Source organism: Clupea harengus, chromosome 11 (genome assembly GCF_900700415.2).
Source record: "Clupea harengus chromosome 11, Ch_v2.0.2, whole genome shotgun sequence".
Classification (NCBI taxonomy): Eukaryota; Metazoa; Chordata; class Actinopteri; order Clupeiformes; family Clupeidae; genus Clupea; species Clupea harengus.
Genome location: NC_045162.1, coordinates 5,722,168 through 5,748,566, shown reverse-complemented (window position 1 = coordinate 5,748,566; position 26,399 = coordinate 5,722,168). Strand labels below are relative to the sequence as shown.

Sequence of the window (26,399 nt, the reverse complement as noted above, 5' to 3'; positions counted from 1 at the left end):
ACAATGGCTTCTTTTTGTCACCCTCCAACAGTATTCAGTTTCATAGAGAGCTTTTAAGATTGTGGCCTCCTACGCCTTCACCCCAGTTGAAGCCGTTGAACTTTGTAGATTCTTTGGGGTGATGGCTAGACTGGTGGCCTCCTTTACCAGTTAATATTTTCCGCGGATATATTAATTTCGATCAGTTATGGTCAGACACATGGCACCACTGTATCATTTGTGAATAACTTGCCAAATCTGCCTTAATCTGGACCTCAAAAGCACAGGGCTCTGAATACGTATGCAGGTAGTATTTCAGTTGGTCATTTATTCTTAATGTTAGCAGACAAATAACTATACTGCCTTGGGAAATAAACTCAAGCATAAATGTTCACAATAAAAATACTGATTGGTAAAATATGTGTTTAAATATATTTCGTAATTGTGAGAATGGGGATGACACTCAGGGGGTTGAATATTTTTGCAATCCACTGTAACTCTTGATCTTGTCTGTAGAGCACTGATGAGAGTCTAACCCTTGAGTTTCCTTCCTCCTGCTCCTCCATGCGTCACAGGACTGAGGATGGGAGGAAACTGTCCCATTGCATCATGCCACCTGTAAACATATCAACAGACTGGCAGATCTGGTGTGACAGTGTGGAGTGTGGAGTGTTCTCATCACAAACACTGGCCTCCTTAATCAAGGTGGAACAGCTTCCTAATGCCAAGGCAGTAAATAGTTCAAAAGAAGACAAACTCCTTGACAACAGCCGTGCGTGCACGTGTGACTGAATTGTTTTTTTTTGTTGTATAATAATTCCCCAAGTAACAAGACAGGGATTGTCCCCAAGTGTCCCCAGCATCATGACAGTGAATTCATCTTCACTGTGCTGCTGCTTGTTTGGTTCAGTCAGCAGATCTTAATTCCACACGACGACGAAACCAGGTGCACTGATGAACTAAGACTGTTAGGAGAGTGAAAAAATTGTATTACTCAAAAGTAAAGTAATCTTTGAAATTCACTTACTTTGCAAACAACCTGTGTGTCAACTTCAATTGAAATGCTTATAGGTGAAATCATTGTTAGCCAGCAGGACAGTGTATCGTCATCACCAAGAACATATCAACTGAGCCTTTTACTCAATAAAGGATTTAAACAGGAAGATTACGAGGAATAATCTGAAATAATCCCAGGAGAGTGTCAGAACACAGAGTTCACACAACAGGGAAATAATATGTGAAAAAAAATCACGAGAGAAACTCAAGTTTTGTAGCACACCTGTGTTTATGACTGCATCTGTATTTGTTTAGCCAAACATCACCGTCTTTAAAATGGTGTCAGTGGTCAAATGCTCAGGAGGAGTATACCTGATATACCTATATATTTTTTTCTCTTTTTTCTACCCTTTTTCTTCATTCTCCAGTATTTAATTTATTTATTCTCTAAATTGAACGGACATTGAGCACAAATAATGTAATTACTGATAAATGCTGTTTATGTGTATATGATAATAAACTTGAACTTGAACTTACCTGTAGTGTAGCCCCTGAAAGGAGTCCTACACCATGTAAACACCCAGCAAACGGACCAGCACATGACCTCACGCTATCGCATCTGTATGGCAAGAACATATAGTACCTTCATAGCTCTTCCTGACAGGATTTCTCAGGTTTCCCGTGTCAAAACATAACAGACAAGGGGTCAAAGGTGGTCTTAAAGTGACACGACACTGGCTTCTCAGTACATTTGTCTCTGTATTAAAATCAGAATATCGCACAAAGCTTAAAAGAAACGGCAAATTAAAATCAGTAAGAAATTATTTGAAGATCATCATCATAGTTGTGGACTAGAGCTTTTTTCGACTGTGGTATAAGACACCCCCGGGTACAATTCGCTTGCCATGCCTCCTTGGCCCAAACATTGCAGCTTTCAGTGTTTTATGCCAATAATCTTTCTGTTGATTTTTTTTGATGTAAACTCACAAAAGTGTGAACAACATCTATGCAATTCTTTTTATGCAGACTTGCAGGTCCAACAATCCATATTTGCCAACATGTCTATGCAACACTCCAGTCAGGGACTCTGTGTTGATTTAGGAAGTGTAACCCAAGACAAAGTGTAGAGTTAGGGACTTTTGAAAGTACAAACAGTTGACCTGTGACATGTTAAACAACACATTGACTCACGTCTCTGATCTTTGATGCAGAGACGAGGTGATTCTGTCGTTGGCAAGGCAAAGACTGAGCGCAAGAGCCAGTGATGAGCAATGTGTAGCAATGGGGAGGGAGGGTGAATACAGCTTTGTGCGCTTCCTGCGCTAGCTGACAGCAAATGCTAGGTGTTAGACGCTGGAGGAATGTAGCATATAGGCACAGGCGAGAGGGTCAACGCCAGGGCTTAGGAGACCGCTGAACACTGCAGTCCTTCGCAGAGGAAGGAAGGTGGATACAAATTTGCAAGGAAGTGGTTAGACTCCAAAATGATTGATTTCATTTCCATGTTTCACTGTGTTAAAATACGGTGTATTGTGTTTTATACATGTTAAAAAATATGATTTTTGTTACTTGTGTTTTTGTAAAAACCCATTCAGTGAGATAAAAGGGTAAATAAAAATAAATTCAGATAGAAGATGAAACTTCCAGAGATGTGCAAGAGGTTCACAATACTACACCTTACATTTCACATTGTAAGATCATCAGATATCAAAGATATCAAAAAGGCAACCATACTTGATTAATCATTAACAAAAACATTCCCTGTCAAACTGACCCACTCTCGGATCAATCCCTTAGTACGGTATTTCAAAAGCAACAAACTCTTTCATTACTACCCACCTTTGTGCAACTGAATGCCTGGCTGACAGGGAACGGTACGTCATCACAGGGCCTGCTCTCAGATCTTCCAGTGTCTAGTTGCGAGGGAGTGCAATGTTCTAGAATTAGCCAACTGGCATAGGAGGTGCCGATAGCCTAGCCTGAGTCTTGGAGCTGGGCCCGAGACAGCAACAAACAGAGTAGTTCTGTGTGTGGACCCAGTTGACACAGGCAATTCAGTGGACAGCTAGAAGTTGTGCCTATGAGAATATGTATTTGAGAGTATGAGCAACTTAAACAAATATGACCATGAATGTGGCAGCTTCACCATGTTGCTATGCTATGCCAGTTCCAAACATAACGGAGGATGAATTCCCAGGCAACTGTTCAGAAGCAGTCTAGACAGTTATGCTTGTCTGTGCTGAATAGATTGTATAACAGACGTGGAACATGTTCAGAGTAAAGCACACAAAAAGCTGGCCTTTATTCCATGTACATGGCAAAGCCATAAAACATCCCGGAGGTAGCGGATGGGGTAGCTTTCTTCTGAATCATAGTTTCACCAAAACCACTGGAGGCTTTATAAGACATTACCAAAATCTTCCAGAGGTTTTTTTATGGAAGCTGACTGTAATCCAAACCAAACCCTGAGTAATCTTATTAATAACCTGAAATAGATTGCTCACTGTCATATGGTCAACTGATGATGTGGAGACTGTCTTTTCCACCTCTTAAAACACCTTTTAAGGAAAAAAGACGTAATATGCTTAGGTCTAGGGGAATAAGTTACTCGTCCTTTGTATATCTCTTAGCCCCCAGAAAAAACACTGATGGTAAGATGACGGTACTGGGAAGAAATACTTTTTTCTCACACTGCATTTCAGCAGAAAATAAGCGGCCCAGCCCAATAAACACAGATTGTTGAGGAATGCTCCATTTGGATAGGTTGACTGAGTTCAGTCACAACAGAGCGGCGGTGGAAGGGGTGGCAATCAGAGAACCAAGCTGTGCTGTGCTCTGTGTGTGTGTGTGTGTGTGTGTGTATGTGCGCATGTATTTGTGTGTCTGAGTGTGTGCATGTGTGGGTGCATGTATGTATGTGTGTGTCTGTCTCTGTGTGTGTGTGTCTGTCTGTCTCTGTGTGTGTGTGTGTGTGTGTGTGTGTGTGTGTGTGAGTGTGTGTGTGTGTGTGTGTGTGTGTCTGAGAGAGCAGTGGTGGTTGGTGAGAAAGGCCCCTCTTTGATGAGCTGCAGCATCAGTGCAGCTGTGGATCTTTACATGGAAGATGGACAGAGGAAGGGGAAGTGGCATAATTAATGTCGTGGTGTTGAATTCACAGGCGAGGAATCATGCTGACGCCCTGGGTTTGCCAAGGGCTTGGGCCAGAGGCTTAAAGAAGGGGGACAGTGTGAGCTGGGAGGAGTGAGATTATCTCTCGTCTTCCTCTCAGACAACCTGTGGCTTTCCATCCTAACCACAGAGAGAGAGGGAGAGAGAGAGAAAGAGAGAAAGAGAAAGAGAGGGAGAGGGAAAGAAAGAGAGAGAACGGCTCCTCCCCTGCACACACATCTACCCCATCACTCGTGGTGCTAAGCAACTCATCCAAGACTGATGACATCTGACGTGGGCAGTTGGGGGGATCGATAGTAACTCTGTGTTTGTCATTTCTCCGATCAAGCCCATTCTGACAAGCCTTCTATTTTGAAAATTGTACTTAATAACTACATTATTTACTCCACGAGTTGTGTTTTCTTTCCAAAGCGTACAGTCTGAGTGACAGTGGGTCTGTCCCTGTGCATTCATAATCAGTTATGACAGGAGGGCACGTGGTGAAATATCCTGAAATATTAAGGTCACTCCAGGCCCTTAGTACTGAAAGATTTAGGCTGTGCCTTCATCCCACAAAAATCGAATTAAAAAAACTAGTGTTCAGCTTCGGTGGGTGGTTAGATCTGCCATGATACATGTGATTTCTGATTTATTTGACCAATAATGGACTGCAAGTGTCACATGTAGTTTTATCTATTCAACTTTCCACGACTAGCATGCGCACCTATCTATATTATTAAAACCCCAGCTATCACCGTTCTGTCTGTATTCATTTTGAGGGTGATTCTCTTCTAAATGAGTTGGTGCAAGTGCCGGGTGCAACACAAGCAAACTACCAGTCGAGGGGAAAACACCAAAAACAAAGCCTCAAAAACAGATTTCATCAGCCTGGACTGCCAGATAGTTGGGAAGGGATAGAGGAAAATGCTTTTCCTAGGAGAATGCTTTGTGTTGGTGTGTTTTTCCTTCTATAAAGGTGTTTGCGAAACCCGAAGACCTGTTAAATGAAACATCTCAATGTCCCCATGAAGACAGGACACTACAATATCTTTGTTGTAAGTGAGCTAGAAATCCATAAGTCTCTTACTAAGAGTTGTCTTACTGAAAATTACACTTAACAGCATTTTCAACTAAAATGCTATTCAGTATCAAGGTTAGAATTGCCCTACTGTGTTCCTGATTTTATATATATGTATATAATTGTAGTTTTATATATATATATTTTCAAAAAATGCAATGTAATGATACCATAAGTAAACACATTCATCTTTTCAAATGTGGTGTAAAGGTTATTTAAAACATTTTGAAATGGCACAGAAAGATAGGAAGTATAAAATCATATTTTACTTTTTTCAAGGAATTGTGTATATTAAGCACCAACACAGATATGATTCTGGTCTTTGTAGGAGGATCTTCATTTTTAACATTCCCATTTCCCTAAAACCTGAAGTTGAACTGTTACTGCCCCCTTGTGGCAACATTAACCATATCATAACATTTTGTCAGGGAGGCACTGTGACTTCCAAGAAAATTGCGCATTCAAAGAAAATGTTGAATGCTAAAAAGTCTTCATATTAAATATGTAGACATAGGCCATTAGGTTCACAGCGCAGTGTATCACTGAGGAAGCGGTTTGGATGTTAATGCTTTCTCCCAGTCCACTTCCACAATTCTCCACAAGTCCATGGTGGCCTTCGCATCTTCCACGGAGGAATGCCCATTCCGCCCCATCTAAGAAAAAGGAATCAAAATATTTTTTTAAAAGCAGTACCTTGAGAATGTTTTGGTCTGATGATGGTTTTAACAACCATGACAATGGTGGATTTGCCCAAAAAAATGTAAATACAATTTTTTTTTAAAACATAAACCAATACAACATATTTGCTAACAAATTATTGGGTAGAACACATTGACACATTCCAAATGCAATTAAGGACTCAAACTTTAAGATATGTTACTGGGGCTACTGGTCAGGGGACCTCGCAGATTCATCTAGTCAGTATATGAAAAGTGTGACTGGTTGCCTCATGCTTACCTGAATGTCCCGGTTGAAAAGAGCCTTGGTGAGTCTCTTTAATGAGACAATCTCTGTCTCCGGTATGCCTGCTCTCTTGTTCAGGAGAGGAATGCGAGAGGTGTCCCGTGTCAACGCTGCTGGGTGACTGTACTTCAGGGCCTTGAGGTCGTTGTGGATTGCATGGCCAACCAACACCTTGCCTGAGACGATCTTCAAAATCTCCAAATATTGAGAAAATAAAGTCAGAACCACTGCTGTTCTTCTTTATCTGTTCACTGTTACATTTACAGGAAACGAACAAGGATACACTCGGATAGATACTACCCTCTGAAAGTAGAACATTAACATTTCTGAAAGACTAGTCTTTTAAATACTGACAGAGTAAATATTAGGCTACTGGATTTCTACTTTACATTTAATCTACCGACTGTAATAAAGACAAAACCATTGTTGGCTCACCTCTTTTCTTGCTTCGGAAAATGGTGAGGCATTCCGTAGGTTTTGCCAACGGATTCCACTCCAGCGGGTTCTCAGATCCGTAACCGGATTAAGGGGCTTGATGAAGTTGTCATAGACAACGTCCCCATCACAGGACACGATACTGCAGCGGGCCAACTCACTGTTTTTGCCCTTTGGCCCTGTGCCCACCATCTCACAGTCTATGGCCAAGTATTTCAGTGGGTTACCACAGGGGGGCGCACTCCCCAAGACAGCCTGCGTAATGATGATGCTCTCCGAGGTGGCTGTAACTGTTCTTCCCTGAGAAAAGGACGAGCTGGGATTCGCTGTAGTGGGGGCCATATGTTGTCCGTCTTGACTGGTACTGAGGCAGGGTTGTAGGTGAGTATGGGCTGAGGTGGTGGAGGAACTTGCGCCTTCTTGGTGATGTGGGCTAAACTTTGCGTGGACAGATCTGCTAACTGCCGGCGCTTGCTTGCCAGAGCTCTGGAAAGGCTTCGATCCTGGGTGCTGCTGGTGTTGGAATCTGCCATTCGGGCATGGTCTGTGTTTTTGCCGGGGCTTGTTTTGTTTGTCATTCAGATAGCCTTTTCTTTCAAGGAATTGTCGGCTCTTGAGGAAGCGTTTGTGCTTGAGGTTTGCAGCTGGCTTTTTACTACCCCCACCAGCCTCACTAGTATCAGTGGTATCAATATGCAACATTAGCCCCGACATCTTTGACAGTGGCCTTTCAACTTCCTGTACACTCAATTTACAAGCCTTCTAAGGTTCTAAGTGCTCCAGTCGGCCTTATACTGTCAAACACAATGTGTAGTAGAAGCACTGGATGTGTTGGTGTACATCAATTAAAACACAAATTAGTTTAAAACCAGCCCAGTTCTGCCTCTTGGACATCTACGGCAGAGAAAAAGATAAACAATTTACAATTTATTAAAATGGAAATTACGATACAAACGTTCAAAGGTACCGCATACATGGCACAGAAGTCTTACACCGTTTCAACAATAACATTGGCTACTAACAAAGGACTACTAAACTGTTACACAAATTGACGTGACACACTGATACAATTTGCTAGCCTCTATTGTAACCTTACTTATTGTTGGTATTGGAGATTGTATTATGGGACATCCAAACCAACAACACAATAGGAGAACAGCTGAGCTAATGTCGCAAATTCAAGTAAGCAAGCCAGCTAGCCTGTATGAGCTAACATTGCCTCCTGTCTTGCTAGCGAACAGGTTCAAATTTTCATATAAAATCGCAAACCTACCGTACGACTTTTGTTTTTGTGTTATGTAGTCGTAAATTCATTTGTCCATACGTACTGGACCATAACAAGTAACGAAATAATCACACATTAGCTAACTCCACTGTTGGCCACGCTGATTTGTTTCGGCGACCTGGGAAGTCCAACGTGTGTACTTCCTGGTTCAAAGGTGATTTTGTTTCCACATGAGAGGCATTGGTGTGAGAAGCCGGGTGAACCTATTTCTTTCATGGACCTCCTAGCTACTTTTTTACCGAATGTGCCGAGCTGGATGAATATGAACTAAGTATATGTCGCTGTAGTTTACAGAGTTAACGTTAAACGTTATTCGTCGCATTTGCCATTTCATTGTAAACAGTAAAGTTGTCACTGCACTGAACTCCAGAAGAAGCTGAATACCAGCATTGGAAAATATCCTGTGTTACTAAATAAGGTTCGCATCAAGCAAGGAAAATATTGAATTAACATATCTACCTATTATGGTTGACAACCTAACGTCGTCGCCAACTATATCGATAAAGTCCCCTATCTTGTCCTCAGACGATGTTCTCAGCAACTCTCACCGATGAGCAGCAAAGACATTTAGCCAAGAATGTTACCAATCTTCTTACCTTTTACAAGCACATCTCAGATTCATTCATTATTGTAAGTAATATATCGACTTTCTTACTGTTTTATTTTATTGTTTATAGTTCTGCTACAACCAATATTGTTTCACTCGTATTGCTGCAGGAGTTTTTCAGTGAAAATCTCTGGGAGTCTTTGCCAATAAGCTGGCAGGAGTCCCTTAGCAAGCTGTCACCACCAGAGATTGCTGATCTACTACTTGACAAAACTGTCACAAACAGGAGGTAAGGTTATCCTTCTCCTTAGTAAAAGCAAATTCTTGTTGATGCATCCAGATACAAATATCTCTCTCTCTTCCTCCCTCAACCCATCACTAATGGACCAGATATCCATCTGTCTGGCCTCTCTCTCTCCTTGCCTTCCGAGCCTCTGCACATGCGCTAGCCTATCCAAGAGTCCCTCCCGACCAGACAACGCTCCATGCTGGAACTGGGAAGCCAGAAGAATTCCACAGCAATCAAAGTCAGAGTTCCCTGTTAGGACACCTCTTCCGAAAGCATGTGAAACCAAAGAAGCAACATGAGATCCGCAGGCTGGGGACGGTATGTTCAGAGGATTGTGTACAATGTTGATGTTATCATCAGTATGTTGTAGCCATAGAGAGTAGAGTCTTGATCCAGTCCCACAAAGATTATAGCATCATGGTAAAGATATTTTCCCCATTTTGTCAAGATTTTGTGAAGGTGGTATATGTATTTGTTGACATGTTTCCTCTTGTCAGATGGTGAAAAATCTGTGTCACCTGACCAGCTGTGATAATGTTGTTGACGTGGGTTCAGGACAGGTAAGTCTTGCCCACTTTTGTACAAAAACAACAACAAAAAAAAGCATGCCAAGACAGTGATGGATTATGTTGTATATTCACCAAATATTATCTATCTTCAGAATATTGATTGATTTTTATTGATTTTAGGGGCATTTTACACGTTTTTTATCCTTTGGGCTCGGCTTCTCTGTCACTGCAATTGAGGCAGATGCCAACCTGGTATCAATGGCCAGAAAGTTTGATGGACAGGTTCGCTGTACACTGGAAAAGGAGAGGCTGAAAAAGGTAACTGGTTAAGCTTTAACAAAACCAACTTTCACTAACCAACCAAAATTCGTCTCAGCTACACACTGCCTAATCACCAATAAAACAATATTTCCTCTTTCCAATATTTCCACTCTTCTAGACTGACGTTGGCCAGCTTTCCCAAGTGGTGTCTGGTCCGTCACCTTATCACGTTGTGGGCTGGGTCAATCCAAAGGCCTCATGGGAAGACTTCATTGAGCAGCTGAATAGGAGGGATGATGAAAGCGAGAGGCAGGCTCCCACAGGTGGCCCGTGTAAAAAGAGACAGTGGATATCAATGTCAGCCTCGGATCATCAGCCGGCCTCTGAGGCCCAGTGTTTGAGCACAGCAGACAGTGGCGCTCCGAGCTGCTCTACAGGAGACAGGACAGTGTCACCGCACCGAGTGACGGATTGCCATGGCCCCTTTTTGGAAGACCTCCAGGTACACAGCTGTACATCAGGTCCGGCACTAGCAGCAGCTGATCAAACACCACTGGTGAAGCGTCCCTGTAGGTGTGGTCCAAGCGTTTGCTCAGAACAATCAGCCAGCCGCCATTTTAATAGGACCTCATCTGACTCGGCTGGGGATAGAGAGCACATGGGCGGAGGTTTCATTTTAACTGGCCTCCATGCTTGCGGAGATCTGAGCGCCACCCTCCTGCGCCATTTTGTCAGCTGCCCTCATGTTCAGGGCATCACCTCGGTGGCCTGCTGTTACATGAAGATCACCACCGAGGAAAACCCCTCTCCGCCAGGAGTCGTCGTCCCTCCCCATACCGCCCAAACAGCCATTGCCTCGCGCCCTGACTTTGGCTATCCAATGAGCGATTGGGTGAGGGGGTTACCCGAGCACCAGCTGTCTTATAAGGCGCGAGAGGGGGCGTGCCACGCGGTGGAGGACTATCTCCACAGGCTTCGTGACGAGAGCGAGCAGCTGAAGATACACTGCTATCGTGCCGTGTTGGAGACCGTCGTCAGGGCGGCACGTCCAGACCTGCGCAGGGCCGGCATCCAGACCATCAAGAAAGCACACACCCTTCCCTTTGCAGAGTCAGTATATGGGCCAGTGTGTTGCTGAGCACTTGTATGGTTGGGCATTGACCAAATATTTTCTTGAAGTGGCGTCTGAGCAAATAATAAATAATAGCACTGTCTCCTTTTAGATCATTTAACTCTTGCAATGAACAAGGCCTGTGTTTCCCTGGAGAAACTCCCTTGGTTTGTCCATAACACTAGATTAGTGAATCAAGTATGAAGCTTGTTATCTTGAGGGGCCAAAAATAATCTTAGTTTACCTTCATTTACACACACATACTTATTTGAGAAACACGTATCAACCATACAAATACAGTTTGCCCTGTGATTTCACGCTAATATTATCTTACATGTACCACGGCAGGTATGCACGACTAGGCCTCCCGCGCGTGGGTCTGCCTGCTGACCTTCCTCTGGACCAGGCATGTGTGGAGGCCATGCTGTGTCAGCACGGCCGGGTGGTGGCCTACTTCAGTCTGGTGTTGCTGCTGGCCCCAGTGGTCGAGACTCTGGTGCTGCTGGACCGGATGCTTTTCCTGCAGGAACATGGTGAGCGAGGGGGGTGCCTAATCTTCCTCTTTGGAGTTTCTGTACTCTTTGTCAGTTCAACTCTGGGCTAGATTATTCCAGTCACCATAAAAATAGCATTACGGTTAACTAAGGATGCCTAATCGTTGTCTTGGGAATTTATCTCCAGTTGTGTAGTGTACCCGTGGCCATATCATTACTCGAGTCAACCAACTGAAAACAAAAATGAGAAGCCATCTATATAAAAAAGAAAAGTACCTGCATACTTGTCAGATTGATCTGGCTTGCAACTACATGTCAGAGAGCAGGTCCCTTGTAGAAGGACGGGACACCATTAGACCAAAAAAATTGCATGAAGTGTGCATAAAGTGAAAAACAATTAACTTGAATATGTGCTGTTGCATGGTGTTTTATCTATTTAATTTTCACCCTCTCAGCTTGCAGTGTCAAATCATTAGTTTTTAGTCTGCTATAATGCAAGTGTATCCTGTTGAAGGTAATGACTAAATGCATGTCATATTTCCTCTGTTAATGATGTGAATACAGGTATACAGAGTCAGCTGGTGCCCCTCTTTGATCCTGCTTTCTCCCCTCGAAATCTGGTACTTGTGGCCATGAAGCGGGGACTACATGAAGGGCTAAAGGACGCTGGTTGAAGATGGGAACCCAATACAAGAAGGGTTTAATATATAAAATAGTTTAAAAGGGCTGTTACTGTTCTTCACAATATGGATATCATATGTGTGTCCTATGTAGTATTGTAACCCTGGACAGAGTGTATTTACAGATGATATTGGAGATGGGTTTTGTTTGTATTGTAAGGGATATTGTAAACTGCCATACCAAGAGGCAGTCTCCAGAGAGAAGACAGATGACCGCATCTATAGGTATGCATGAGGGGCATAGTTTGTAGATTTAAACTGTGGTAAAATGCATTTTGACCTTTTTATTGCAGAGTTTGAGACATGTCAGGCTGGCCTCGTGGCATATAACCTAATGGAATAAAGTGGTTTCATACCATGTACACTCAGTTGCAGCAGCTGTAAAAAAAATCCTCCCTCCAAGGCTAATTTGTAAATAATGTTATGCATAATTCATGGAATAAGTGTAAGGAATGTAAATAAGACAGTATTGAAGACCATGTTAGGTAGACTGTACAGATTATTTGAATTAAGTCATTTACAAACCATTGCCTCGAATAAAAAAAGGCCAGAAAACCTATTATTTAAACCAAAATGTAATTTACTGTGGTATCTGATCCTATAGATGTCTGGTCCTTCACTTTCTCTGAGCTGCTCTGTGTTGAAGGTGAAATTGTGCTTGAAATGTTATTGCCTGGGGGTCAAGTCATTTGTTTTGCAGTGGCATATCCAGTAGATAGAAAGCATGGAAAGTTCTGTCCCCCAGGGAGGTGAGAAAATGATGTACCTATAAATAAAACAAAGAGCAGCCCTGGGAGGTTGTTTCTTAGATTTTGGAAAGGTTTATTTGTACATACTAATCAGCACTGCCGCATAGGCTTTTGAGTTTGAAGTGTACCGCCAAAGTGGTATTTAAAAACCCTGGCAAGATGTCGTGTACAAGGATCCATTTCATTCGTCATTTCTTTCAAGCCTCTGCTTGACATTATAAATTACAATTAGGTATGGGCTACGAAAGTTGTTTTACATGAGTGACAGGTTAAATAATAGACTGTAGTTCTGCCAGTGGCACACCTGACTGAGTATGTCCTTGCAGCTTTGATTTAATCGGTGTGTTTGGGAGTAAAAGGTGCTTTGGTCATACCTGATACAAATAGAAAGCATTCATAGTCTTGAGGGGAAAGAAGTCCTTTACTGCAACTTGCCACAAACTCAACAAGTTGTTAGCCATAGATGTACAATTCCAAATACACTTGAAGCATCACGTTATACTCTGAAAACATTGAAATAATTATTGGATCACACTGGTCTCCCACATGAATGTGGTATTAGCAACATCCGGTTTGAAAAGACTGTAACAAACATGTTGGTCATCACATTACAATTACTGGTAAAGATATAAACACCTGTTTTCGTGATTCGTGTAAAAACGGGCCAGAAAGCAAGGACTCAGTTTTTCATACTCTCCATAAAGAACTCATTACAGGCAACAGTGAGTGCTGCAACCAACACAACAAACTCTTGAAAGTCAACTTCTCCATCACGATTTTCATCGAGGTCGGACATAATCTTTTCCGCGACCATTGGGTCTTTACTGGCCTAAAGATGGAATGGAAAGATGGAGACCAGTTAGAATATGACTGTAAAGTAACTTTGGGTAATTGACGCACTTTTGTTTAACTCACCGCCAGAAAGTCACTGAGTTCTCCCTGTAACAGACTCTTCATCTCGCCTTTGCTCAACTTGTGTCTGTCCCCTTCTTTTCCTGAGTAGTTATGGAATACTTTGATAAGGCCCTCCATTGATTTTTCCAACAGGGATACCATCTTTCTTTATGATCCGTGAACAATCCTGTGTGAAAATGGCCCTCATGTTAACGTTTGTGAACTTTTAAAACCACACACGTTAGCAGTGGTGCTGCTAAGAAAAATGTACTTTAAACCATAAGATTAACGAAGCACAACATTCAGATCACAGTTACACGGTCAAATGTCCTCTCGATTATATTTGGTGTCGTTTTAGGCCAAGTTGTGCCTATTAAATATCGGTTACATTGACATCCTCAATAAGCAGACCAAACTTCATCAATTATGGATGTCATCTTTTTTGTGTTTGTGCAAGTTGAACTGGTACATCCATTAGCAAAACGATGTTATTAGGTCTTGCCAAAACGAACAAAGGATTCATATAACAATCAATGCTACATCACTCAGAGTATAGTGATCAATTTGAAATGCCAACTCTACACACGTTACATAATAGTTAAATACATTTTCACAGTAGGCTACCAAACCCCATTTTATACAAATGAGTTTGCATAAGACAATGTGAAGGGAAACTAATTTAGTTTGAAGTGAAGACCCGCTCATAAAAGCTAAACGATGTCTTTCGCTCCTTGCAGTTAAAAGCAAATTGCTTAAACTTGACAAGCACAAGGTCTATGAAAGAATCCACATAATCAATTAAAATAAACCCATATTAAATAGCTTTATCTCATGTATATAGCTAAATGTAACAGAATCGATACAATCTTTCGTATTGTAAAAAAGCCGGATCTCAATTTCAGGGCTCCGAATACCCATGCCTCCACCCAGTCTAATTATTCGGGGAAATATAGGTTTAGCTATATGAAAACTTACCTCAGTACAGCGTAGACTAACAGCAGAATGACTCGTGTATGTGGAATCCAACTGAATATAAAGCTGCTCCTCACCTGCTCAAGGAATCAACACAAGGTGCCTCCTCCCTGCCGTAGGTTACGTCCACACGACGTTTACCACAGGTGCGCAGGTGCCATCTGCCTTTCAGGTAACCCTGAGTCGACCTGCGTCATGTGTTGTAAAAGGGACAGATCTATGCTTCATTAATTATTATGAAAAAGACCCCCGTGTTTTTTACTTCGAACTGTACTTGTCTACTCATAAAAACCCACTTAAACCCTTTAGACCTACTCTAAGGCCAATACAATGTGCTGTTTTCAGCTTTGTGTAATCCACTGCCTGCAACCCTTCTTTTCGGCTCTGTTCGTGTTTATGCTCATGTTCTGTATATGTTTGATGCACTTGTTTACAAATAATAATAAAACAAAAATTACTTATTGAAATGCATGAGGCATCAGTCTTGTCTCTCGATTAAATGTATTAGTCATTTTAACCTAAATGTTGGTGTTTTTCCCTTTACAAGTTAAATATACGTCTATTGTATGTAACGCTCCAGCGCGCTTCAGACACGCATCATTAATAGTTTCCGTGATGGTCGACTATACAGCTCTCACTGTTAAGGATCGCTCCAGGTGTACAAAAGCGTCCCCAGGGGATGTCTGGTTTCATCATGTCTACCCTTGTGACCCAGAAAGGCTGCACCAACCTTTCCCTTGTTTTGGAAATTCAAGATGCCATCTCTAATTACGGCACAAGCCAAGGCCATATGCGCCAACCAGGTAAATGTGATGCAGTGTAATAAAAAAAAAACGGTCTTTGATCATTTCCACTGCAGTTAACTCTCAGTGTCCATTTTTTTTGTATGCAATAACATTTGGTTATGTGCCATATGTAGTCTGAGGAGGGCAGAATCCAGCATTTAAATATGAATTGAAGTTTTATTTAGAAACAGTGCCAATAATTAATTCAATTGACAAATGAAATAAAAAATTAAAACGTAGCCCATTGCCTCAAACATGATTTGGCCATCAAAATCAATTACAGTAAATGGCAGCAGGAGGCTTACTGAGATTAACCCCCAATAGCTTGCCCTCTAATGGCAAAGATACAGGAACACACTTTCATGGTGTATTTAGAGGATGGATATCAATCTCAATACAATTTACTTCTGTTGTTTGTCTGAACAGTGACTACATTGATACAGGTTTACCCTAACTTTGAACGTTTACAAGTGATAGTTGCAGAACACAAGTCAATGCAGAAAATGGGGGGGAAATATCTCCATGTCAAGCCTCACCTGAGGAGTCAGAGCATAGACTAGGACTCTCAGGCTAGGACTCCAACAAAACATCTTGAGGTAAAACATGAAGCTTAACATTGTACGAACATAAATCTCCATTATAAAATTGTTAGCATATCTGATGATGTGATGTACACAGCCATAGATCCCCAAACAAAAGTATTGGATCATTTTGAATCGCAATTATTAAAAAAATAAATGTCTTTAGTGCATTCACGTTAAAAAAGGCGTTCTTGTATCTATTTTCACATTGCAGTTCGCCATCCAGAAATGGAGACCTCTCATGTCAACCTATCTGGATTACAAAAGAGTTGCTGTTTTAATTACGATGGAGTAAATTCTAGACTATGCCTGGTTGACACACTGTTTCAAGGCTTATTATCAGTGTTCACTCTTCATGCTATTTAGTATTGTTGACTGGATTGCCTGTTATGCCTGACTAAAATAAGGAAGGTTAGGTCAGAGAAAAGTCGAGTCTGTCTGCGTCCAGAGCATAAACCGTTTGAGAGGATATGGTTGGATTTAGCTAAAGGTTGTGTTATTCACACACGGATGCTTTCTCTACTGGATGTTTGTTGACATAGGCAAAATACACACAGAATATTCTGTAATGGGTTGGTCATTTCCACTGTGAGCAGGTCTGGACTTGTCAGCCAGCAGCCAGCAAGTCAAGACCAGACATGTCTTCCCTGCTTCAAAACAGAGCTGCATACCACACACAATGATACAACAAAAATAACAACAGGAAATCCACCACTAACAACACAACAGCAACTGAAGGCAAAATTCAAAGAAATTTCTACAGAAAATAAAATAAAAGTCATTGGTATGTATGGAATCGGGAAGAGCTATTTTTAGCCTTGTGATCTGCCATCAACGCTGCATGGGTCTTTCCTGAGCACTGGATTGAATTCATCCATTTGGTGTCAGTTGAATGAAGTCTTAAGCTCTCATCAGTGGTGGATGCCTGTCCAACAGCTCACTTGTTATTTCAAGTGTGACATGAGATATCCTGCCTGAGCCACTGAGTTGTCACCTTTCAACACTTCCAACTCCTCAGTTGAGTGTCTGGGAGTTTCCACATGAATGGCATCTGTGTCCTCAAAGGGCCCGATGATGGAGGGCCCAAGAGACTGGGAATGATTACATAGTTTCCTGGTGCTTTTTGGCGACACATGTGAGCTGGTTGCCACTGGGAAAACGTGCTGCATTACTCGTTGTTTAAAAGGGAGACCGTTACATATGCTAGCGCAACACAATACCTACACAGCAGATGTTTAATTTCCCAGAGTTAAAACCAGTTCTGCAGGAAAAGTCATATGTTGGCAGAACAACAGGGGCCTCATTTATAAAGCTTGCTACTTACACAAAAAACATGTGTAACGGGTTAAATGTGCATACGCAATGGCAAGAACAAAAAATTCTAGGCGGAAAAAGATGCACATTTATATTCATCCTTTCACCAATGCGCAAAGCTAACGCAAATCAGCTACGCCCAATAGAGATATCACGAAATAAAGCTCAGTCCCAGATGAAATATAACGCACATCACCACATATCACGAGTATAGGCTAAATAAGTATATCAGTAAAGTTATTTGATAAAGTTTACAATTACTTCTGTGAACTAAATGAGTTGCTTTTGTCCAAAAAATTAGAGGTGCATGTAGCGTTTTTGTCCACAAAATGAAAAGGTATGTTACACTAGGCACCCCATATAATGCGCAGTCTATGAAAAGACCAGACAAATCTATAATTTTATAAATGAGGGCATAAATCTTTTGTTTCACAGTATCTTAACCTGCTCTGCTGGTCCCATGAATGCCTACTCTAACTGAGCCAACTCAGTGACAGACACCACACTCCCAGTAGGGGTGCCATGCCTGCTGTCAGGCCTGTGTTGGGTGGGACTAGGTCTGCCCAACACACTCTTGAGCTGTGCCCAGAAGAAGACCTGTTGCTTTGGTTGCTGAGGCCATTCCAGATAGGTCTTGGTGCTCAGCATTTTCTTCAGTTTGCAATACTTGCTTGGCAAGGAGTTTGGGTCGATGGGCTCTTTCACAACAAGGATGACATCACTGAAAGTTTTACCAATGGCTCGTTGCTGGGCAAAGTAGAGCTCATAGTTACACCACTCACTGTCTACAAAATGCTGTGAAAGGACAACAATAACCTAGGGGAAGATACAAAACATACCATTAAAAATAGAATTACATTTTTTTTATACTTAATTTCTGAGTTGTTTAATGTGTTTTGTTTATTTATTTTGTCTGTTTTGTTTTGTTTGTTTATTTATTGTTCATCTGTAGTATGTATTATGTAGCCTCAATCAGGGCATTGCTGCAAAAGAGCCCTGTGCTCAATCACAGTCAATTCTCCCTGAAAAAACAATGATGATGATGATGATGATGATGATGATGATTTAAGAAGTAGATAAAAACATATTATACTACTATCTGAGAGCGTTATAGGTGAGACTGAGAAGATGTATCTATGTTTAATGTTTGTGTGTTGATGCACACCACACCTTCAGACTGTTCTCGATGTTCTCAATTATGTTGTCGATGATCCACTTTCCTGGCGTGAAGTCCCTCTCATGGATACAAACACGGTATGGAGGCCTGCTGCTTTCTAGGCATGGCAACAACTGGTTTCTCACCCACTCAGCATCCGAGTGACTGTAGGAAATGAATGCATGGTAATCATAGTCCTGCTCCGGTCTAGTTCCCTCCTTGTTGGCTCTGTACTTCGCTCTGATGATCTGGAATGTTGCTTTGGTGTACCAGGGCACATTGAAGAAGTAGCACATTAGCACAATGCTAAAGACCACAAAAGCAGTAGTGATGACACTGATGAGAATTACAAGCCTGGTGTCACAAGCTACGCGGCCAGGGAAGAAGTCGGCCATCATTGTGTTCACCAGGTGCTCTGGGTAATAACATTTGTAATTTCCTGGCCAGTCAGTGATGTTCACTCTTCTGTCAGATGTTGTCTTCTGGATGAAAGTGTGCAGATCACAAATGCAGTGATATGGGTTATTTCCCGCTCTTAGTGTAGATAAGCTGGGCATGTCCTTGAAAGAGTTCATGCTTATGAGGCCAAAGGAATTCCCGTCTAGGGACAAGGACTGCAGATTGGGACTTTTCCAGCCAAAAGGGATGAACTTGATTTTGTTCCCACTGAGTAGGAGTTCTCTTAGATTGATTGCTTTTAGAAAATAGTTAGTATCAAGCTGATCCAGGTTGCAGAAGGAGAGATCCAGATAAAGCACTGTTGTGGGCAAACACCTCAAACTGGTAACCACCAAGGCATTATGATGTGCAATCAGTTTGGAGATATTCTGCTTCCAGTTGCACTCACTGGCATCAACTGTTTGGAGTTGATTGTGGCTGACATCTAGAACCTGGAGCCTCTTAAACTCCCCTGCGAATGATGCAAAGTCACTTAGCCTAGTAAGTTGGTTGAAGCTGACATTGAAGGTGTGAAGCACTGGCATGGTGCCGGCGTAATCACATCTCCTGTTGATGAGGTAATGGTCTTTCAGTTGGTTGTTGGAGACATCTAGAACCTCCATGGCACCCATTTCCAACCAAGCATCACAGGGCACAGTATTGAAGTTGATGTTCCAAATCGATAGCCTGCGTATCTTGTTGAACCATGTGAAACGCCAGTCGAAGCGTAAAATGTCCGGGTTGCTTATATCCCTGTGAGGACACAAAGACATTCAGCTGAAGATACAGTACAAGATCACATGTTTTGTGTTTTTAATGCATTTCAAGTATGATTGATTATGATGGCATACATACGAAAGGACCAGACGATCTAAGGCTAGATTTGTCACACTCGATCCTGCTCCACTATCAACAAAGGTGGGAGAGCGGGCAAAGTCAATGAAAAATAGCCCAAGTGCCTTAATGGGGCTCTGCTGTATGTTTATTAATGCCATCCTTAGCAGGTTCTCATTAAATTTCCCACGATGAAAAATTAACTGTTGTGCTCTGATGTGCCTCAAACCTTGAAAAATGTCATTTTCTCCTGTGTAGTAAAGAAACTCAAACAGGTTACGGAAGCGAAGAGCATAGAAGGACTTACTCGCTAAATCATTTAGCATTGCATTCAGCACATTTGGTATATTGTCCATGGCAATGTCAAGCCACATATTGTTAGTCTTTAGACACTCTAAAGAGCCTGGCTCATACTTCAAGAGACTTGAGCCACTTTTAAAGGCGAACTTAAACAGTGAGATGTTTTTTAAGGCGAGGAGGTTGCTCTTCTTTAGTTCTCTGACAAAGGGTCCACCAACAGATAGTTCTTGGAGGCCACTGAAGGTGGAGAAAACATCCCCAAGAGCCACTTCACCAAAAAAGTTATTTGACATCTCAAGGTTTCGAAGCCTAGTTAGATTTGTCAGTGCTTTGTTTGGAACGACCGCCAAAGAGTTGTTGAAAATGTTGAGGTCCTCCAGAAGACTGTTAAACGTAAAAGCATCATTGTCGATTGCAGAGATGTTGTTATACTCAAGGTTTAGCACCCTTAAGTGTGGCAGGTGGGAGAAATCTGTGCTGTGGATCCTCTGAAGGCTGTTGTAAGAGAGATCCACTTCCTCAAGTGGAACAGGGAGATTTTCCTTAGGTACACGATCCAGGTGTTGCCCACGGCAGTCAGCCCTGCGTTGGTCATCACTGACAGAGCAGAGATGCTTGAGCTCAGTCTGCTGGATTGATATGTAGGCATGGACATTCAGTACAGAGGTGACTATGGCAGCCACAGTCAACGTAAAGCCCAACATGATGATCTGTGAAGAAAATATAATATTCATTAGATGTTTTAGACTTAGCTGAGTAATTGCTTTTCGAAATACAATTTTAACTCATTCTCTGGAACATTCTCTGGATTCATCTTGATGATGGAAGCAAATGCATAGATGGTGCTTAGACACAACTCTCTCACGGATAAAAAAGATGTAATTCTACTAATTTTCTATTCTACTAACTTTAGTCAGGATCACATTTCATGGCTACATACTGTATCTCACCTGATCCACCACAAACTGGTTCACTCTCACACAAAGCCAAGGACCACTAACACGACTGTAGATATTCTTAATCTAATTAATCAAATTAATCTTAATCTCTAATCTTATCACTTACTTATTTATTTACTTACTAACACAATTCATCACTCTTGAAAGGTACATCTAGCTGTTGAGATTTTATACCTACAATTTTATGATTACTGATAATGATGAATGACAAGATCAGAACAGGCCAAGTCGAATAATGATGGAATCAATGAGCAATAGGCTGAACATGTGCGATAAAATACTGCAATCAAGCTACTTGATGTTTTCTTTGCTCCACCCATAGAAAGGATTTTCTCACATTCAATCAAATGCTTATGACTTGGGGCCATTGCTTTTATTGTTTCATTTTCTATACAACAATTATTTGTCATGAGCTGACAGACTCTTGGCAATATAACTGCTAGTCAAGAACAACCACAACATGGAAGTAAGGCATCCTTGTTCCATGTAAGAGTTCCTCATAGTTAAATAATCACTCTGTTACACAATGAGTGTCTTCACTATTGCACAACATAACTTGGCATGTCACGCAGGAGGAACGTCCATTCACAATAGTCTATTTGTGTCTTTTGAGGAAGTTTGTCTTAGCATTCGATCTATCCATGAATAAATGTTACACGTACTTAATTAATAATACAGATAGGAGAAGAGACTGCCGGCGAGGACAGGATTGTTGTACACTCTTGAAGAACAACATATATACATACTAGAACACGTCAGTTTTTTATGTAAAACTAACCAATAAAAGCAGCAGCAAAGCTTTCCTAAACTGTTCCTGAATCTGTCAAAGTCAGGAAACTGAAGGTGTAAATAAAAAGCTCTTTTCACTGCAGCTTGCCAATAACATGCTGTAGTTGATGACGTTCAATCAATGCTAGCGTGAATCCTCAGGAGTGGACTGTTTTTCTGCCTCTTCACAAGCAACATTAGCACTTTGATTCCCAAACACTACGGCACTTTGGATTTCCAAATTTTAGATGCCTTAAAACATGGCAAATTGAAAAAATATGCAAAAAAAACAGTTTGCCAAGTATGTAATACTATTGCCTACAATAACAGGAAACGTATCTATGGGTCTATGAGAGAGTGGTAGGATAGGCTTTTGACCAAATAAACTTTCACAGGTCAGGTCAAGAGGACTGAGAAGAGAATTGAGTTGTGCAATGAAATGAAAATGTTATTACATTTTTCACAATCATCAACAATAAAGAACTTCTTTGGTCTAACCAGCTAGCTATCGACCTGTTCATTATTAAGATTATACTAGTACTCTGTATGCTGTTATATTCTGTTAGTTGTGGCTAACACTTTAGCCTAGTGTCAGATGAATGAACATGTTCATACCCTATGGTAAAATCAGCTAGCTGACGCTAGCTAGCAAACAATTCTGTTGGTGCTCAACATTAGCTGGTTGCCTTAATAAGAATTTAGGTTAAGTTACACTTGACTGAAAACACATTTTTACCTTGTCCACTTGAGCATCCTTCAATAGTTATCTTGATAATGTAATAGACTACTCTGTAAAAGATGTATTCAATTTCCCTCGGGATAAATAAAGTATCTATCTATCTTTCTAACTATCTATCTATACTCTGCTAACTACTACCTTCACCAGTTGGATAAGTTGAAGCAGTCAGTGGTCTCCTTCCACTAATTCACCTTGCCCTTGGTGACCACATAATCGTTCTGTATTACCTATTTGTATTAGCCATTTCACACAATTCAGAAAAACGAAAACGTGCAGGAATTATAGGCCTGTAATTATAATGTTATGAATGTGCGTTATTTGGAAGAAAGTCGAGGTGTGACTGCTATACAGTGGATCCCCCGTCCCCCCCCTTGTCCGTTCCATTTAGGAGACCCAGAGGTGAACTGTCCCCCGCGCCCCCTCCCCTTCCCCCTTCCCCCTTCCCCCTTCTCCCTTAGGATCTGTCCACGGCACCTTCTTAGCGAGCAGAGGCGCCTGCAGCTGCAGGGGGCGCCAATTTGCCAATTCCACACACATTATGACAGATAATAGAAAACCGCTTCGCGGCCCAGATGTATTTTTGTGCTCGTGCCGCCCCCCACGTCTTATGAAAAAGTGCCGCCCCGTGCGGCTGCCCGGTTCGCCCGTGCCTAAAACCGCCCCTGTGTGTGTGTGTGTGTGCACGTCAGTGGTGGAATGTAACGAAGTATTTTTACTTCGTTACTTTACTTAAGTACATTTTTACGTATCTGTACTTTACTTAAGTAAAAATAATAGTGCATACTTTTTACTTTTACTCCATTATATTTTTTAGCTATTATCTATACTTTTACTCCGCTACATTTCTACAATATGTGCTGTTACTCCTTACATTTTATGAACATAGTTTCGCCAAAATGTTGCCTACACAAAACTATGGATTGCGTTGCTGTTTTGGAAGTTTAAACCAATCAGGTGGCTCTATCAACTCCAATGATATCAGAGTGCGCGTTTGGCAGCAGCACTAGCGGTAGCTTTGCCTGTTATAGTTGAACATTCAGCCTGACTACTGCCTATTCAACATGGATCCAGAGTCGGCCTGAACTGAGCCATCTGATATGAGCCACCCTTGGCCCTATTTAAAAGATATGTTCGAGTTCAAAGGCCCCAAGAATGACTCCTGGAGGTTTCAATGCGTTTCCTGTCTCCTTCAAAAAAAGGAGTTGCTAGCCTTCAATAATTCGCCCTCAAATTTAAAGTAGCATATCGAGGTAAGCAGAGTGATTGCTATGCTAAGTTAATGTCCCTGACTTGAATATTGATATATGTATTTAATTCGTTTACTGACATGATATTATAATGTTATCTAGCGAAATGCATGTTGACATACAGCAATATCATCAAAAAAACATGATTGGACCTTCATATTAAACGTAGTGGTAAGATAAAGCTGGTAGGTTAGCTATGTCAAGCTAGCGTGCCTTGTTCTGTCCAGTTTTACAATCACATTTTTTTTTCATGTTCCATGTTTCCCTTTTTTACACGTTTACAATTAAATAAAAGATTTAAAGATATCACATGGTGTCTTTATTGGTTTGGCTTAATGGTATTAACTTTGCAAATAATCCCTGGTAGATAACAGTTCATCCGCAGAATTGTAAGATATAGTGTGAACAGTATTACAGATGGTAGGCACGATAAGTACACCAACCTTTCCAATTAACAAATGTTGTTGCTTATAATTATTACTAGTAGTGACATCTGTAGAGGCATTTATTACCAGTAGCTATTTCTTTATCAAAATGGCACAGCCTAGACATTGAGAGACAACCCATTGCGTGAGTACTTTTACTTTTAATACTTAAAGTAAATTTAAAAGTAAGTACTTTTTACTTTTACTTAAGTAGGATTGTTGATGTAGTACTTTTACTTTTACTTTTATCTTCCTGGGTACTTGTACTTTTACTTAAGTACTAAACTTCAGTACTTCCTCCACCACTGGTGCACGTGCGTGTGTGTGTGTGTGTGTGTGTGTGTGTGTGAGGAGGTACAGGGATAAGGCCTTTGTGTATGGTTGAACTTGTTGAAAAAGAAGATATAATATTATTTCTGTTTTTTAAGTGTTTTTTTTTAATATCATGTATCATCAGTAACAAATAGATGACTGATAGAGAAATGTAATGAGGACATTGTTATTGTATTTTAATCTGCTTGCTTATCCTGTGTGCTGAGGTTCCAACAGCAGGACAGGGGCTCCCAACTGGAGACTGTTATACAGTTCAATTGTACCCAAGATGTTCCTGGGTGCATTTTAGTTATAGAAGATGCTACTGGTTGGGGACTTCCCACAGCAGCCAAACCTCTCAATGGCACATTCAAATAATCACACCCAACAACTAAGCCTACGTGTCAAACATCATGTCACAACAGGTCAGGGGCGCAGATAGCACTGGGGACGGGGGGGACATGTCCCCCCCAGATTCATAGTGACCCCGATCCGTCCCCACCACTCTCCCTACGTAAGGCGGCAATCATCAGTTAATAACTCTGCACAGCTGATTAGGCGATGTTAGCGCCCGCCCCAGTTCAAAAATCTCATCTGCACCGATGCAACAGGTTGCTCCACAACCACGATACTGATACCGAACAATACTTAACTTAAGTATAATCAGTTCTTCTATACTAAGTTCTAAATTCAACAACCTGCATTTCCGTCAGCAATAGCGAATATACACTTTACACTATACACTCTTGCTCCGAGGAGGTCGACTGCCACCGGAACTTACGGACTGCACCCTCCATTTTTCCTTTTAGGGTGTCATTCACCATCATCTGACAGTTTTCAATCCGATAGTCTTAGCAACTCCACAGTATCCAGTGATGCTCTCTCAATGGGACCCTTCAAGGTAGACAGACTCAGTTGACTCAGTTGACCCAGCTGAAAGATAAAATCCAATCCCAAGATTGCATCCCCCCAGCTGAGCTGACTCTCCCACACAACTCCTCAAGGTCATGTTCTGGAAAGGGAGCTTGCCCTGGTTGTATTTTTTCTCTTAGGGCCAGCTGTCAAATGTTCCCCCTCTTGGCCAGAACCCTATCCAACATTTTTCCCTAGTCTTTTTTTTACATGGCTTGGGTATGTGTTTTCAGGATTCTCACAGAAATCTTTGACTTCTCTCTCTCTCTCTCTCTCTCTCTCTCCCCCCACCTCTTTTCATTCTGTGTTTCTCTGTGTGGACGTCTGCGTACCCTCCAATTTTTCGAGACCGTGCAGCCACTGTGCTACAAGCGCACCAACTGCGCAACTGCAGACACAAAGCAGGAAAGAAAGTGTAACAAGAACAACTATGTATCTGTGTTGTCCGCAGTTATCCATGTCCGCATCCGCAAGCCAGTATATCCTCCTCCTTTCAGAACAATGTAATGTTTGTTCATGACTGACCTTTTTACTTTTATCTTTGATACTGTATTAATAAACCTGTGGCTATTGAACATTCCAAACATTCAGAAAAATGGCTTGGATATAGTCCAGTATTATCCACACCCATTGTTCATTAACCAGCAAGAGGTTTGAGGTTGTGTAGATCTCCTCATGGTATGCAAGCAGGTATTTTTCTTGAGATATCCTACCTTTCACAGCATATGTTCTACTATTCTGAAGCGTAAATTTTTTTTGTATTTCATTTCAAGAACGTTTCATTGCACAATGTATGCAGATATTGGTATGCCAGATCTGTCATTTTCCAGATGGTTAGAGCTTGACTTATTTAGCCTACTACACACCCACACACTGATAGAAAGTCACATTGCTGTACACCGGAAAACAATTACCTTCGAATTGTTTTCTAGAATGCCTCCGGTGGACGTACATAAAATACATTTGTAGCCTAAATTGTAGTCTGAGTTTCGATGTTGTTTTGGAACGCAGAACTAAAGTGGTTTAACCTCAGGTTAATAAATCAATACTTAGAGACATGTTGCGTTGTTTTCATACATGTTTCAGAGTCCAGCAAAATAATCTTACCTTTGACTACGATATCAAGAAGACCCTTAAAAACACAAACCCTACGTACTTTCTGGCAGGCAAGCAGGCAGACAGATACAACTTTAGGTGACGTCAAATCACTGCCCGGAATGCGGAGTTGCTTCAGAACTGC

The 26,399-nt window shown here is 41.5% G+C and overlaps 4 protein-coding genes across 7 annotated transcripts in view; 1 reads left to right on the top strand and 3 right to left on the bottom strand.

Annotated features, from left to right (window-relative positions):
* Positions 1 to 5,444: 5,444 nt before the first annotated feature.
* isg20l2 (interferon stimulated exonuclease gene 20-like 2) lies at positions 5,445 to 8,183 on the bottom strand. Its single transcript, XM_031576233.2, has 4 exons — positions 7,872 to 8,183; positions 6,599 to 7,492; positions 6,158 to 6,358; positions 5,445 to 5,853 (listed from the first exon to the last, which is right to left on the bottom strand). The coding sequence occupies exons 2-4, from the start codon at positions 7,310 to 7,312 to the stop codon at positions 5,740 to 5,742; spliced, it is 1,029 nt and encodes a 342-aa protein (XP_031432093.1). The 5' UTR covers positions 7,313 to 7,492; positions 7,872 to 8,183; the 3' UTR covers positions 5,445 to 5,739.
* mettl25b (methyltransferase like 25B) lies at positions 6,860 to 12,348 on the top strand. Of its 2 annotated transcripts, XM_012817907.3 has the most exons (10): positions 6,876 to 6,979; positions 8,227 to 8,301; positions 8,409 to 8,513; positions 8,601 to 8,719; positions 8,821 to 9,037; positions 9,217 to 9,279; positions 9,409 to 9,546; positions 9,668 to 10,599; positions 10,949 to 11,133; positions 11,659 to 12,348. In XM_012817907.3, exons 3-10 carry the CDS (start codon positions 8,412 to 8,414, stop codon positions 11,766 to 11,768), a joined length of 1,866 nt encoding a protein of 621 aa, XP_012673361.2. In that variant the 5' UTR covers positions 6,876 to 6,979; positions 8,227 to 8,301; positions 8,409 to 8,411; the 3' UTR covers positions 11,769 to 12,348. The 2 variants fall into 2 exon arrangements, with proteins under 2 accessions (XP_031432092.1, XP_012673361.2); XM_031576232.2 differs by lacking the exon at positions 8,227 to 8,301 and having other exon boundaries at positions 6,860 to 6,979.
* Positions 12,349 to 12,572: 224 nt separating this feature from the next.
* On the bottom strand, positions 12,573 to 14,562 carry s100a1 (S100 calcium binding protein A1). 2 transcript variants are annotated; one of them, XM_031576234.2, is made up of 3 exons: positions 14,467 to 14,562; positions 13,439 to 13,604; positions 12,573 to 13,352 (listed from the first exon to the last, which is right to left on the bottom strand). In XM_031576234.2, exons 2-3 carry the CDS (start codon positions 13,577 to 13,579, stop codon positions 13,203 to 13,205), a joined length of 291 nt encoding a protein of 96 aa, XP_031432094.1. In that variant the 5' UTR covers positions 13,580 to 13,604; positions 14,467 to 14,562; the 3' UTR covers positions 12,573 to 13,202. The 2 variants fall into 2 exon arrangements, with proteins under 2 accessions (XP_031432094.1, XP_012673452.1); XM_012817998.3 differs by having other exon boundaries at positions 14,393 to 14,548.
* Positions 14,563 to 15,331: 769 nt separating this feature from the next.
* tlr18 (toll-like receptor 18) overlaps positions 15,332 to 26,399 on the bottom strand; it is a 13,082-nt gene continuing 2,014 nt past the window's right edge. Inside the window, exons 1-4 of one of the 2 annotated variants that reach the window (XM_012817906.3) lie at positions 26,267 to 26,399; positions 19,519 to 20,507; positions 18,240 to 19,416; positions 15,332 to 17,885 (exon numbers count right to left, since the gene is read on the bottom strand). The exon at positions 26,267 to 26,399 is cut by the window's right edge and continues 881 nt beyond it. In XM_012817906.3, coding sequence (XP_012673360.1) covers positions 17,538 to 17,885; positions 18,240 to 19,416; positions 19,519 to 20,501 — 2,508 coding nt within the window. In that variant the 5' untranslated portion in view covers positions 20,502 to 20,507; positions 26,267 to 26,399 and the 3' untranslated portion in view covers positions 15,332 to 17,537. The remainder of the gene's footprint in view (positions 17,886 to 18,239; positions 19,417 to 19,518; positions 20,508 to 26,266) is intronic. The other variant, XM_031575638.2, reaches the window with a different exon arrangement.